Source organism: Cyprinodon variegatus, unplaced genomic scaffold (genome assembly GCF_000732505.1).
Source record: "Cyprinodon variegatus isolate N-32 unplaced genomic scaffold, C_variegatus-1.0 Scaffold169, whole genome shotgun sequence".
Lineage (NCBI taxonomy): Eukaryota > Metazoa > Chordata > Actinopteri > Cyprinodontiformes > Cyprinodontidae > Cyprinodon > Cyprinodon variegatus.
This window is the reverse complement of record NW_015150622.1, coordinates 1110206-1124798: the sequence shown is the minus strand read 5'-3', so window position 1 is coordinate 1124798 and position 14593 is coordinate 1110206. Positions and strand designations below refer to the sequence as shown.

Sequence of the window (14593 nt, the reverse complement as noted above, 5' to 3'; positions counted from 1 at the left end):
CTTAATTTGTTTTTTCATCCTTGCTTTTCCATTTCTTGACAAATACTATCACTCCCTCTTTTTATCCAACCTAAAACCCATATTTATTTCTACATGTCAGGTTTTGTGGAGGTTTTTAGAAGACCCAAATACAGAGATGGAAGCTAAGGTGGTTTCCTCAAAGTGGTAGTGGCAACAGAAGCATAAGTCCAAAAATAATGGATCAAGTAAAATAAGAACCAGAACAAAGGGGAACACATGAGTTAAGGAGGGGGTGAAGGAATAAGGAGAATCAAGCACTGAGTAACTGCAGAAGAGTATAAATGCCCGACAGAACAAAGAATGGAGTAATCAACAGACTGGGAGCAGGTGTGGACAGAAGGATCCAGAAGGGAGCTAGGTGAAAGGAAACATGCAAAAGGGGGGAACAAAGAGTAAACCAGAAATACATAAGAACTAAAATGCACTAGAAAACAACTAGAATAACAGAAAATGCTGATGAAGGTTCTCAGTCATTCAGGTCATAGTCATTCTGTAAAAATGACTATGACCTGGCAAACGTTGGAACCAAACGACCCATTCATCGGTTACCATTTGCATGTTTCCAAGCGATACAAGGCTTTGTCTATATAAGACTCAAACTCACTGCGGATCCAGACATTTGAATTGAGAAAGCTTCCTGGAGAGGTGGCAAAACATCTTCAAATCTTGGAAACCAAGTCCAGTGGATATTTTTTGAAGTTTTACGGAACTGCTAGATTTCCTTAACCTACAAACTGGATATACCAAAAACCCCTAAAATGCCTGAAAACTCATTAAATAAATCAGCTGCTGTGATTTAACTCTCTGGGGGGTCTAGCCTGCCATATAAAACCATTTCAGGGATTAAAGAAAAAAAATAAATCCTGAACCTGAACTTTTTCTACATAGGAAAGAAACTCAAATATATAAATATGAGTTTCCCAACTATTTGACTACAGCCCGGGGTCAACGGAAATCCTGGACGATTTTGAAATCCCCCCAGAGTTCAAACCCCATCGACTTCTCCTTTCTCTGCAAATCTCACAATTCTGAAATTTCCAACATAAATTGGGCGAATTCAAACGAAGCCCAGAATCGACGTCAACTTGGGGATGTTGCCTTATTTACTACTGGTCACGCCCCGAAATTGACATGCAGACCAGCCCACAGGTTCACTGGCACAAGGGAGTGGGGGGGGGACGATTTTTAAATTCCCCCGGATATTTTTTTAGGTCTAAAAAAGTAGGACATGTCTGGGAAAAAGAGGACATCTGGTCACCCTACCATGTCAACATTTTGATGTTTCAGTGAGTTAGTGCTTGTTGCTATGATGCATCTTTGCTCAGCAGCTTCACTCGTTGTAAACCCACCAGTCAGCACACAGCTCATCTAAATATTCATGATCATACCATAAAAGGAAGAAAACCTGTCGTTTCATTCTGGGGCTTTTAACCAGGCTTGCATTAAGGCTCATAGAACAGCAAATATGCCATTTTCAGCCCAACCAATGTTACACACCTATTCAGAGACCTTAAGGATCAGGACCAAATACCCTATAGAATCATTCTATGACCCCCTTTAATCAAATCTATTTCAGATCTTCTTAGTTGTCTCTGTCTATTTTTATCAATGTGGAATGCAGCAGTGAGCTTTGCAGAACATTTTGCAGAACTAAGATTTCATAAAAGATTTTCCTTCCATACACCATTCATTAAAAATGAACTCTTACTGTGAGAGAGACAAATCTATTTAAAACAGCATTCCAGTATTTTAATTGCTGTGTGTTTCTATGAAAACTGAATACAAAGAGATGACGAAAAATCCCTTAGCAACCTTCTACACACAATACCTTTGTTAGAAAACAACTAATATAGAGGATCCTTTTTCAAGGTTTTTCCACATCAGTATAGCTTTGATATAAGTATCTGTCTATGAAATTAGAATTTTCTATGAGAAGGTTTTAGAGCTCATCATAGCACTAAAATGCTACTGGCGAACGTCGCTCATGACACCCTCAAAGTTAATACAGCCTTCAAATTTAAAGTTTTAAACTAGAGCATATTACCTTAAATAAAAAAAAAGATGAGTGATCTGCAGTCACATGGAGTTCTGTTCCCTTCCCTTCAATAAATCATTCTTATGTATAAGAGTTCAGATTCTATGAAAGGGGTCCAGTGACGGCTACATGCTGTCTGTGTTCTCACCTCATCCAGGTGCACGATGAAGGTGACGTTGCTTCCCATGTTGGCAGTAAGTTTACCATCCTTGGTGTTCAGGGTGAGTCCTTTAGGGGATCTGTTGGGGCACTGCTGCTTCCTGGCCGTGTACATCTCCTTCACTCCCTTAGTGCAGTTGTTCAGCACCACTTTACGGTAACTTAGGGAACAAACATGGAGAAACACGTCATTACATCCAAACAGGGATTTTCAGCCTTGTCCTTCACAATACATGTTTCCTGTACAATGTTATAAACTAAATCCATGCTGAATGAGCTTAGGATGTACAGAAAAAGTAGAACTCAACACAGTGTGGCTGTTTTGTGTTAACAGCCTTCGAATGCAAGATGTCAACTGACAAGACATACTGTGTCAGAGGCTGTGACTCTGTTGGAAGTTTAATCAGTGCAACTGAGAATGAAACAGTGTTTCTGTGATTAGGCGTCGTAAGGTGTCTGTCCCCTAAGGAGTGTGGAAGAGTTGTAAGCAGGACACTGCTCAGGAACAACAAAGGAAAGATGCATTATAATGGCACAGACGCACGGATCCAGATGTTAGGTTTTATCTAAAAGCAGATCTATGAGACATTGTCAATAATTCTATTCCGATGGAAAATTTTTAGATTTTAAGTTAAAGGGGTCATAGAATGCAAAACCAAGTTTTCATTGTCATAGATGAATAACAATAGTTCAGTGGGTGAAATGGACGTACAAAGAAGTTTAAACCCCATCGACACCTCCTTTCTCTGCAAATTTCACAATTCTAAACTTCCACCATAAAACGGGTGAATCCAAACGAAGTCCCGAATCGACGTCAACTCGGGGATGTTGCCTTAAGTGGTTCTGGCCTGTACTTTTGTCACGCCCCGAAATGGACATGCAGACCAGCCCACTGGTTCACGGCCCAGGGAGGGGAGGGGTGGGGTTGTATGAAGTTTCGACTGCTGGGCTGCTGACTGGACCTGACCTCAGGAGAGAGCCATGAGCCGCCCGTCCTCAGCTGGAGGAGGGGGGCTGGGGGTTGGTAATGCACGCAGGGGGAAGCTGGGGGCCGCTGTTCCCATCTCATCCGCCGGGGTTCTAGGACCAGCCCCGGAGCGTACGGCTCGGTTCGAATGCCTGGTGTGTTTCCACTATGTGCTAAACTGCAGTCGACCAAAATCCGGGATGATTTTGAAATTATCCCTGGACATTTTTTTTTTAGATATGAAATGTAGGACATGTCTGTGAAAAAGAGGACGTCTGGTCACAACAATTTGTTGTTTTATTGAGTGAGTGCTTGTTGCTATGATGCGTTTTTGCTCAGCAGCTTCGCTCGTTGTAAACCAACCAATCAGCGCACAGCTTATCTAAATATTCATGATCATACCATAAAAGGAAGAAAACCTGTCGTTTACTTCTAGGGCTTTTAACCAGGCTTGCATTAGAGCTCATAAAACAGCAGATATGCCATTTCCAGCCCAACCAATGTTACACACCCTATTCAGAGACCTTAAGGATCAGAACCAAATACTCTATAGAATCATTCTATGACCCCTTTAAAAATAGAAGCTTTGAAGGAGTATGGTCATGTTACTTTAAATTTTCTTAAGGTCTAAACCATTAACTCACTCTAGTTGCAAACCAAGCTTTTTAAAAGACTACCCTGTCCTGCTGGAATATTATTTGTTAAGTTTTGTTTTTTACTGTTTTTACTCAGTTTGTTAAAAAATAAAGGGCATACTTCCAATAACAAAAGAGGTACCATACTGCAAAAGGAGGTAGCCTCCGTTGGCTAAGCTAGTGAGCACATTCTGGCATAGTTTCAAAATAATGACGACAAGTTCAAGATCCAAAGTGAAAAAATGCAAAAAAGAAGAAAAAAAAGTTGAAGCTGAAGCCGCCGAGGCGTTCAGATGTAGCTGCTAAATTGATACATGTGTTGCATTGTTTTCCGGTAGTTCTGGTAGTTCTGTGGTACTACCAGCAGATGGCGCCATTTTTTTATTTATTTTTAATTTTTTGGTCTGCTCATTGTGCCTGGTGCTGAAATTCTATTTAGGCTCAAAAAGGAGTAAACGCTGTCAGGATGAACAATTGTTGAATTTCAGCTCATTTTATCATGATCAGATGGGTTTTGTAAAGGCATTTAACATGACAATGTACATTTGATGTATTTTCTTCTTTTCAAACAATGTAGTTTATAGTAATGAATAAAAAAAATCCAATTATCTCTGAGTAAAGGACTCTGAAAAGACTGGCATGCATTTATATTGATCTTCCAATACTCTGGTACGACTGAATGTAATGTGGAGCAAATAGCTGCCTTCCAAATTAGTCACCTGATCAATGAACAGAGTCCAGCTTTATGTAATTTAAACCGCATATAAATCCAGCCGTTCTTTAAAAGGCATCAGAAGTTTGTTACAGAACAACCAGCAACATGAATTCCAGTCAGCACAGCAGTCAGCCAGAACGCTGTGGAGATTAAAGCTGACTAAGCTTTTAAATATAAGGGTAAAAGGAAAGATGGGAGGACCATGCACAGAGTCCCCCTGAGTCATATGGTCCTCTTGGTGTGTTTTATTTACTCATTTAGTAAAAATCAAATTGTGTTAATTTTCAAATTAAGCTTAAAATCCTTCATCAGCAATTAATACAGCAAAAAAGAGAGAAATATAATAAACTGCCCTATGCACAGGACTTATTTATTGCAAATTAACTAGTTAATGAGATGCTTTATGATCTAGGACGTAAAGGTGGTCTAATTTGTGTGAACTGCTTCATTAGGAACTTTTGAAATATAAACTGAATTTTTAAAGTTTTAAGGATTCATGATGAAAATCTCTCTTGACCTTTCCAGCATATCTGCAGACATTATAAAATGAAATTTTAAAAGGCAGCTATGTCCCCCTAAAGGCGATTACAGTTCAGAACTTCCCTTCCGATTCTTTCCTGGGAGCAAGCTACTTGGTTTAACTACTCTTAAATCAAAACTTGGTAAATCTATTTAATAATGACTAAAAACAGGAGTAAAATTAATTAAAGTTTATTCCAGATCTGATTGGTACAGGACAGAGAAATTGCTTGGAGTCGGCACAGCTGTGGGCTCAAGTCTTCAACATGCAATGGCATCGGGAAAGTGAGCCCTGACCAAGTCATCTCCTGCTTCTTATTAGTGTTGCTCCAATGCCATTTTTTTGGCCCCGATACCCGACACCTGGCTGTGCAGTATCGGCCAATACTGATACCATCTGTCTGAAATTGATGTTTGTGTATATATGAAGAACTGCATACTACTTGGATGTAAAACAATCACCATCATGGCTTTGTCAAGCTGCTGCCTACCTTTGTGAAGCTGGAAAAACACTAATACAAAATTATTACAGTAGAACTTTATAGAACTCTTTGTGTTCATTCATGTTTCGACTTCAAATTTTTGATCAGGTTCGAGGTCTTGAAACTGGTTTTAACTTCACCTTTTAGCCAATTTACTCTCCGGCATTTCTATAACAAAATACTTTCACACCGCAGACATTTTCTTGTCCTGGTTTGTTTTCCCTGCGCATTAAGAGCAGCTATTAGCCCGCTCTCATTGGTCTGGAGCAGGCCAATAGCGATAGTTAACACTAGTGATTGTCGGGAGAGAGAGGGCTGCGTTCAAGTGACATACAGACATCAAAATGGTATCGGTGCCCTATTTGTTGGTACCTGCCAATACCAATACCACCATTTTAGTGCTGGAATCGGGGGCCCCACACGATACTGGTATCTATATTGTTGCAACACTACTTCTTATTCTTCATGTGTCTATGTGTTGCATCAGGTGGATGCTTAGGCGTGCATATCAGTAACTGACACGCCATCCAAGCCCTGACCTCTGTGCCTCGGGCATCTACGTCTCAGGATTACAGATAGCTCCTCTTCATCAATCTGGCACCGAGATGCATCATTATCCTCTGCTTATTGTACAGACAAAAAGACTGTCCTAATTAGATAGCTTCCGTACCCCCAATGTGATCCACCATGTGAAGGGAAGGACGTCCATCCCATCTATGTAATCTGGCTAACAGATAGGTAATACACATGACTAATAAAGAATAAACCTAATAATTATTAAAGATAACTGAAGACCTTTTTAGGATGGTTTTAGCCAAAGCCAGCAGTAACTATCAAAAACAAAAAATTTATATTTCATTTATGTTACACCTAAACTAAGTTATAATTCTTTGTCAACCTAAGCTGGTGTTGTTTTCAGATGTCTGCCCAGGGGTAACCTCATTTTTTCTTAAGCTGAGAGACGTTGCTTTGACCATTTAAGCGCATCTGTTGTGTTAATGTGAACAAAACAAAACAGAATCTCACATCAGGAAACATAATCTCTTTTTAATAGGACATGATTCATTCCTCTGCTGCTTGTTTGTTTTTGCACCATTTCTCCAATGACTGTTTTCTCCAAAAATAGTGATGAAGGGTTTTTGTTGGATCGTCGTACATTCCCAGTAGCCTGTTCAACATGCGCCGCTGTGGTATTAATCAGAAAAAGAAACGAGAAAAAGAAAAACAACGTTCCCTTTTGTAAAAACAAAAAAAAAAACAGAGTTTCTACATGTCTTTAGATTTCTGTAATTAAACCTCCAATGAATGGGAAATTAAAATTCACCCTTGTTGTGCTAGTTTCCCCATTATTATCATGTTTATGAGTACTTTATAATGTTTACAGCTGTCAGAAGGTAGAAAGTCTGTCTCCTCTAATTTCCTTTCAGAGGAAACAGTGATTGGCAGTTGATGGCTACGTTGGAGGAATGGGATTTCACACATAACACACAGAGTTGATTGACAAGAAGAGGTAAACAGGGAGATCTAAAAACAAAGTAATCTAAAGATCTGCCATCAGCAGCTCGAAAAGAAGGAAAATGAACTGTTTGATTTGTCCTTCATATATATATACCGTATGCTAACTTTCTACATAAACAACCATTTGCAGGATGGTTGTTTATCACAGCTCCTCCTTCCTACCACAGATATTATAAATCTGTCATGATTATCTGCTCTAAAACTCACTATAAAAACCCTTGAAAAGGACTTCATTTGTGTGCAAAGTATGTGCAGAGCAATGTAAACAGACATTTGTTATGAGTCAGTCCTCACCCGGTGCTGTTGAAGTAGTTTTGACCTTGGCTGCAGCTTCTAGACACAGAGGAAGGATTAAACCAAAAGGCCGGCCGGCAGTTCCCGTCGCTCCTCCGCTCATATCCGTAATCACTGCCAGACAAAAGCAAACATCCACACGCCAACTGATCAGTATCAGTGTAAAGGGACACTGTGCTCCAGTGTTTTCTCCTATCTGCTGACCAGGGGCCCGCCTGGCGCAAAACGGCATCATTATTACAAATCGATTAAAGCTTCTTCTTCAAAACACACCACCAAGGTGTGGAGTCATGCATGCCAGGTCGCACACCCTACAGATGGTTGGTTACTGTAAATAAAAATATTTACTTCAAACAGAATCCAATCAGCACATGATTTACATGCAGCCAGGCAAGGTGGGCAAATGTCCGTCCTCATTGCAGTTCTGACATTGATTTATCAGGTAATTACTGAGCCAAAACAAACAGAACTAACAAGCCAGCAGCTGACTAGTCCGCTTTAATTCAGTGATTACAGCACTGTGAACTGGTCATTAGAAATCTGTCAAGATAGGCAGCATGTTTGCAATTAAGGGATTGTTCTTTTTACTACTTCTTTTTATCTCAGAGTTGTATGGAGTAAGTATGAGCTGTCAGCATCCTGATTGTTTTGCTGCCCACAGAGGTGGGTAGAGTACCTAAGAGTAGCATTACTTTAATATGTTTTTACTCTGGTTAAAACAGAAAGGGAACATTGAAGAATTTGTGTATTTGGTAAAATGGCTGCTCATGTTGAACATCATGTAATCAGACAGATACCAATAAGAAAATACAAATAAATAATAATGATTACAAAATATCAAATTCATGCAGGTAACCTAAATTTAGATCGACTTAAACTTTGTCCCTCTAAGGTCAGTATGAAAGCACAATACCAAACTAGTGTAGCTTGAAGCAGCAGCCTTTTTTGGTTCCACCCGACTGCCTGGCAAACTCAACGGGTTTGAGCTAAAAGGGCTCCCGTATTCATCACAGCGTTGGATTGTAGTTCGGCAGGAAAAGTTTCACAACAAACCAATTAAAAACGGTTGGAAACTTTAACCTCAGAAGAAACATGGTGTCTGATAGAAATCTGTTTAGAAGATTTTTTTCGTGAAGAAATTGTCCAGTAGACAAAAACAAACAACATATACAGTTGTAGCCATTCAAAATATCCCCACTTTCCTTGATGGGCCCTTGGTTCGCCAATATATTCTTACTGTTATGATTTGTGGACATTAAGATCTAAAGAGAAGCGCCATCTTCTGGTCAGACCTTGTAATTCAATGAAAGGGTGGAGTCAGAGTATAAAAATATGCACGCCCAGGAGAAGGAGGGGGTCAGTCCAGTGGCTGGAAGTTGTAGGGGATTTTGCTGGGAGCTGCAGAGAAGCGCTGTCATTCGGCTGGCATTTGACTGAGAAGGGCCCTTTTGAATGGCTGCTACTGTAAACTATTTTCAGCTAAAAGCTCAGAGAAAGGGGCTTTGTCTGGTCCACTGAGCAGCGCCACATAAAAGCATGAGGCATAGACCTATTAAGTCTGAACATTAAGTTTATTTGACCTTAATATATTCTGATACGTATTGTGAGAAAGTGGTTCAGTTTGTGTTCACCACTTGTCCCTTATTCTTATTTCTGATTCATAATACCTAAATTGAAACAATAGTTTGCAACTTCGCTGCACTTACTATCCCTGGTTTGTTTGTGTTTGCATTATGTTGTAGTTTCCATCTATATACATGTTTCAGTTAAAGCTTCTACTTCTGGATTATTGGTTGAAATTGTGTATTTTGTTTCAAAGTATATTCATGGTATTTGTTTTTCTTTTTACTCACCATTGTTTGTCCAAGTATTTCCTGCTAAAATAGCTCGATGATGTCATTCATTACCTTGCTGGGTTCTACCAATTAGAGGGTTTCCTTTGGAATAATGCTTTGCTTGTTTTTCTTTGAAGTAACTTTTTGAGTTATCTTGTATCACATTGTTTGTTTTGTTGACTCTTTCATTATGTAGATGAATTTATAAATTAGATTAATAACTGTATTCTTATTTCACTGTTTAGACTTTTTTTTAAACCTGTTTAATTGTGGCTTGGTACACTTAAGTGTAGGTGTGTTGATAATTGGTTATATAAGCACTGAGTTCTTGGAAGCTCAGGAAAATGGTTGTCAGAGTGAAAAGTGCCAAAAAAAAAAAAAAAATCCTCAGAGGGATCTGGAACCGGTGGCTGGTGCTGTTTTTTTTTTTTTTTGTTTGTTTTGTTTTGTTCACCTGCTATTAGAGGAAAACAAACTTTAGGAAATACAAGTTAATATTGCATCATCATGACTGGTCTTATGGACAAAAATAAATAACAATAAACGCCATATGACAGAGCTAAAGATAAAACCTAAGGGGTCTTTATTTTATTTTATATTGGGAGGGGTTTACAAACAGGACAGGCCTTCAGTATTTAGTGTTTTGTTGATTTTCAAAGAGCTTAAGCGATATGATTTTTTCTTTATTGAAAATAAATTAAATCGTTTTTGCTCCAATTCTTTCTTTATTTAATCCTGTAGGGGCTGCAGCAGGCATATGAAGATGAGCTACAGTAATAATTAATCTCATTCCTCCAGAAAATTTGAATAAAATCAAGCGTTTCCCTTGGAGAGGAAGCGGAGAACACCAGGCTTAGGAGAGCTGGTGCTGAGAAACGCAAAAAAGAGTAGATATTTCAGTTTAAAAACGCCTGAAAAACGTAAAAGTTTATTTTGTATTCTAGAAAGTGTATTATTTGACATTTTGATTCCCTGACTGATCTGTTTCGACCCGCACTGAATGCTGGGAAATTATGGGCCACGAAGGATGTTCCTGATCTATCCTCCAGATTAGTTTCAATGAAGGAGGATCCTTCATTGAAACTAATCCCAGACCTCTGAAATATTCTTTCTTCTTTTTTAGCCTGGTTTTGGCCTGATTGACTAAACTGATAACAATCTCACTGCTGCCTCCATTCATGTTATTAATCCCCATAACCCCATTTCTATCTAAACTACAGGGGTTGGACAATGAAACTGAAACACCTCTCATTTTAGTGTGGGAGGATTCATGGCTAAATTGGACCAGCTTGGTGGCCAATCTTCATTAATTGCACATTGAACCAATAAGAGCAGAGTGTGAAGGTCCAATTAGCAGGGTAGGAGCACAGTTTTGCTAAAAATATTGCAATGCTCACAACATTATGGGTGAAATAGCAGAGTTCAAAAGAGGACAAATTGTTGGTGCACGTCTTGCTGGCGCATCTGTGACCAAGACAGCAAGTCTTTGTGATGTTGTCTTTGTGATACCTGCTGCAGATTTATTTAGGGCTGATATTGCTTTCACTTTCTACGTTTACATGATAAAAATGACACGATGATAAGAGATGTTGCACAAGTCTCAATTTAAACAACAAAAATACATTTATTAACAGATCACAGAAAACATTAAGAATGGATAGCAGATGGAGGTAGTTTCAATGCATTCGCTAATGAGCATGGATGATGAATGTACTAATGAATCAGTGAACACATGTGCGTATTGGCCGATATACAGTAAGAAAAGGCAACAATAATCATTAAAGTAAAAAACCAATTTCCACTGATGTATGGGTATATCTCTAGCAGGAAGGAGGAAAGAAGCCTTCTGATGACAGCTGCTCTGATTTCTAAATTGAATCAAACAGATCTCATACGCCCACCTTTACATATATTATTTATCTGTTCATGTATGGAGGACCATAGGGGGTAGTGCTGTCTATCTGGATGAGCGGATGTTGCACCCTGTTAGGTCATAACTCCATCAGCAATTTAGGAAATTTATTTCATTTAAAAGAAATGTTTATGGATAGAAAACTTTGAATGAATCTGACTGTATGATCTGGTTGATTTGTCTCTGTTAAGTGTTGTGTATTGGTGCTGTATAAATAAACTGGATTGAATTGAAACTGAAATGAATTTAAGCATCTTTCTGTCTCCTCCAAATGTTTAGTGTTTACGCCTCTGAATCACAAAACAATGTCATCGGTATAAGGCAACCAGTAGTGATGTAGTGATGAAGTATGGTGCAACCAATCAGCTGCTGGATTAAAAAAACCAAAAAAAAAAAACGTAGACTAACAAATTATTTTTAATAACAAGATAAGTTTTAATTTGAAGGATAAGTTGGTCTCCAACCTTCTGCTTGGTAGCAGTATGTAGCTCTCTCTCTCTCAGCTTTTAATCATGGCTTAGAATTGAAATAAAAATCTTAGAAGCTTTAGTTTTTTTTTTCTTTTCTTGATTTAATTTTTTTTATGTTTCCTGTCCAACACAGGGCTGCTGCATTCAGTCAAACAGGTTTGTGTTGCCAAATATGATGCTTTATTTATTGGCTTAAACCTCTTTACTGTCACTTCCTGTCCATGGGACAGGATTTAATGAATGCTCTCTCAGGCGCTTCAGACTCTTTTTTGATGACTTTGTTGCTGCCATATGACATGTTGAAGAAAATATGAACCGAGTTTTCACAAAAGCATGATATTAAAACTACCAGAAATAGGTGTTCTGATCTATTTATATTGTCATTAGCTTGGAAGGTATGTTTGGTTTTTCTGTTTATTTTTTTTATTTTTAAATTATTTTCTTTCAAAACAATGTCTTGATTAAAAAAATTAGTTTTACTTATTTCAGAAAAAAACAAATAAAATGAAAACATTTTTTTTAAATTGGCAACACCCTGCATATATGTATTAATAATAAGTTATATATTTTTAAAACGTAATGTAATATTTGCTTTTCTAAACCAGCTTTATTTAGCTGGACTCAGGTCTAAGTGGCTCTAAGGATTTTAATGGTGGCTGTACCACCGGGCTCAGCCACCATTGTGGATTTTGGACTCCCAACATGGATATATTAATGCAACATGACAGCATCTGTTGTCCTGCCCCACTGGTGTTGTTTTTTAATTAAACTACACAGCTGTTTAGAATATCACTGCTTTAACTAGTAATTTATGATGGGAGTGTGTTTTATGTTTTTATGACAAAGATGATGCTTAAAATCTGGTAGTAAGAAGTTTAATAACCTTTTACGCCAATAACCTTTTTTTTACGCCCCTTTGCTTCTTTGCATATTGTAGATATAAAGAGAACAAAATTATTAGCAAGAAACTTATTAGATTTACAGGTCGTGTGGCATCTGGTGGAAAAGATTGAAATCTTTTTTTCATGCATTTTTTCCCCCACAGTCCAAATTCTTCTTCTCTGCTGGGAGTTACGAACACATGATTGGAAAAAGACTCCAAACCAGCAGCCGGTACACTTATCTCAAATTAGGTTAATAGGGATGAACTCAGCTAAAGATGTTAAAGGCCGATTGGTCACGTTTCATACCCAGTTAAAGGATTCAAGACATTTTTTAGAAATCTCACACATACAAGGAAATATTCTCTGATGGAAGAATGTAACAGAAATCAAACTTGGAAAATGTAAAGGAAAGTGAATGTCCCAAACAGGAACCAATTAACACTCGCTCTGTGCTCTTCTATTAACAGCAGTTAGATAGATAACTGCTGAATGTTTGGACTTCTTTTTTTCTCTTCCCTGTCATTACAAGATAAAATAATACACCCAGTCTGGATTTGCATACAAATTGCAGCCGTCCTCACCGCCATGTGGTCTGAACTCAATTATAAGCCCAACAGGCTGCTAACAGGCCCAACTAAGACAGACAGAGGGGAACCACAGTGTGGCTAAAGAAGTCATAGAAAAACACGCACATAACAAATACAATCAATGGAAAACTTGAAAAAAAAAAACATGGCATGAGAGAAAAACCTCCCTGAGCTGTAAAAAAAGCAAACATGGCATTAAGTTTCTTTTATAGGTGTCTGTTTAAACACGTCTTCAGTTGCCAGTAATTTCCTAACATGATTTGCCAAATGTATTACAATCACTCAGACTATGATGTCATCTGATTACACAAACGGATCCTGATCATGAGTTTTTCTTGGCACCTTTCATTGTGTTTTAAGGGTTATGACCAGGATTGTTTATAAGCATAGAAGGAGGAAGTTTCTTTTTCTGTCCCTTTACTAATTGCAGTGGAATGTTGACATAAAAGTACAACCTTTTTTTATCAGATAACCATTTTTTTTAAATATGATTTATTCAAGCAAACCGAGAGGGGTCTGGCTACAGACCTGCACTGTCAGGATGCTTTGTTGCAGACGCGCACAATGCAGTCTTCTGCACTGTCAGGACTGGAAGTTTATTCCGGACATTTTATTCAAAGCCTTCAGAAATAGCATGTAGCATGTATGTGCTGCCTGACTTCATTAAACAATAGGAACACAAGTGAGGTGAGTGCTCACTTAAATGTATCTTTTCCCCACTTTTATTTCCATCAACACCTTCACTTATAGATGTTGGAACTTGGCCAGTTTTTCAGTGTAGTCCTGTTTCTCTGGCTAACTATGTGTGCTCTCTTCATTCAAATTTTGTCTGGTAGATTCGGGGTCTCCTTGTCTATCAGCCCGTTATTGGATGCCCGTGAATACCAAATTATCGCATGGGCCTCAGATCTTCCTGTTCTACTCTGACATTAAATCAGTGAGTATTTTTATATGTCCTCCTTCAGCGCTTTATTTTTGGCAGTAATTGATATCAGCTGAGTTGGAATGAATTCAAAGGATTTCCTCAAAGCTTGGAATTCTTGATGGAGAATTTCAAACCAGGGGAAGGCAGGCATTAAAGCTGGTGGGCTTTTGTCAATGGAGCCCAGAATGTCTACACTGTTTTCTTCTGGAGAGATAGTGGGGCTGCTGTTGGCGGAACTCTCAGCGTTTAGATGATTGTGTGGCTTCAGATGTGGTGTTTTCCCGTGTTTTTGCTCATCACAATGTTATGAAAGCACTCGTCCACATAACTCTCCAGGCTCTCCAAAAATTCCTCATCCAGTTTGAGTAGTAAAATAGGAGAAAAATAAGCGTTTAGTTTAATTGTTAAGTGTTAAAGTCGTAGGGAAGCGGCTGTTCCAACTGTTGCATTTCCAAATTCTCCTGAGTGGCGCCCAACTTTAGATGAGTGAATAAAGTGAATGTGATTGGTCGTTTATCAAGGGGGCGGGATTTTTGTGGCAGAAGGTTCGCAAGCAAGTTTTTTTGTGGCCGGTTTCTCTGTTAACCAGTTAGCAACTTAGTGCTAGTAGGAAATTCCATTGGGACCATTGGGAC

General features: G+C 38.5%; 1 protein-coding gene across 1 annotated transcript in view; it reads right to left on the bottom strand.

The window, feature by feature from the left end:
* LOC107086972 (VPS10 domain-containing receptor SorCS3-like) overlaps positions 1–14593 on the bottom strand; it is a 384596-nt gene that overhangs the window by 52125 nt on the left and 317878 nt on the right. Inside the window, exons 17-18 of the mRNA XM_015378290.1 lie at positions 7346–7459; positions 2205–2376 (exon numbers count right to left, since the gene is read on the bottom strand). Of these exons, the coding sequence (XP_015233776.1) occupies positions 2205–2376; positions 7346–7459 (286 nt within the window). The remainder of the gene's footprint in view (positions 1–2204; positions 2377–7345; positions 7460–14593) is intronic.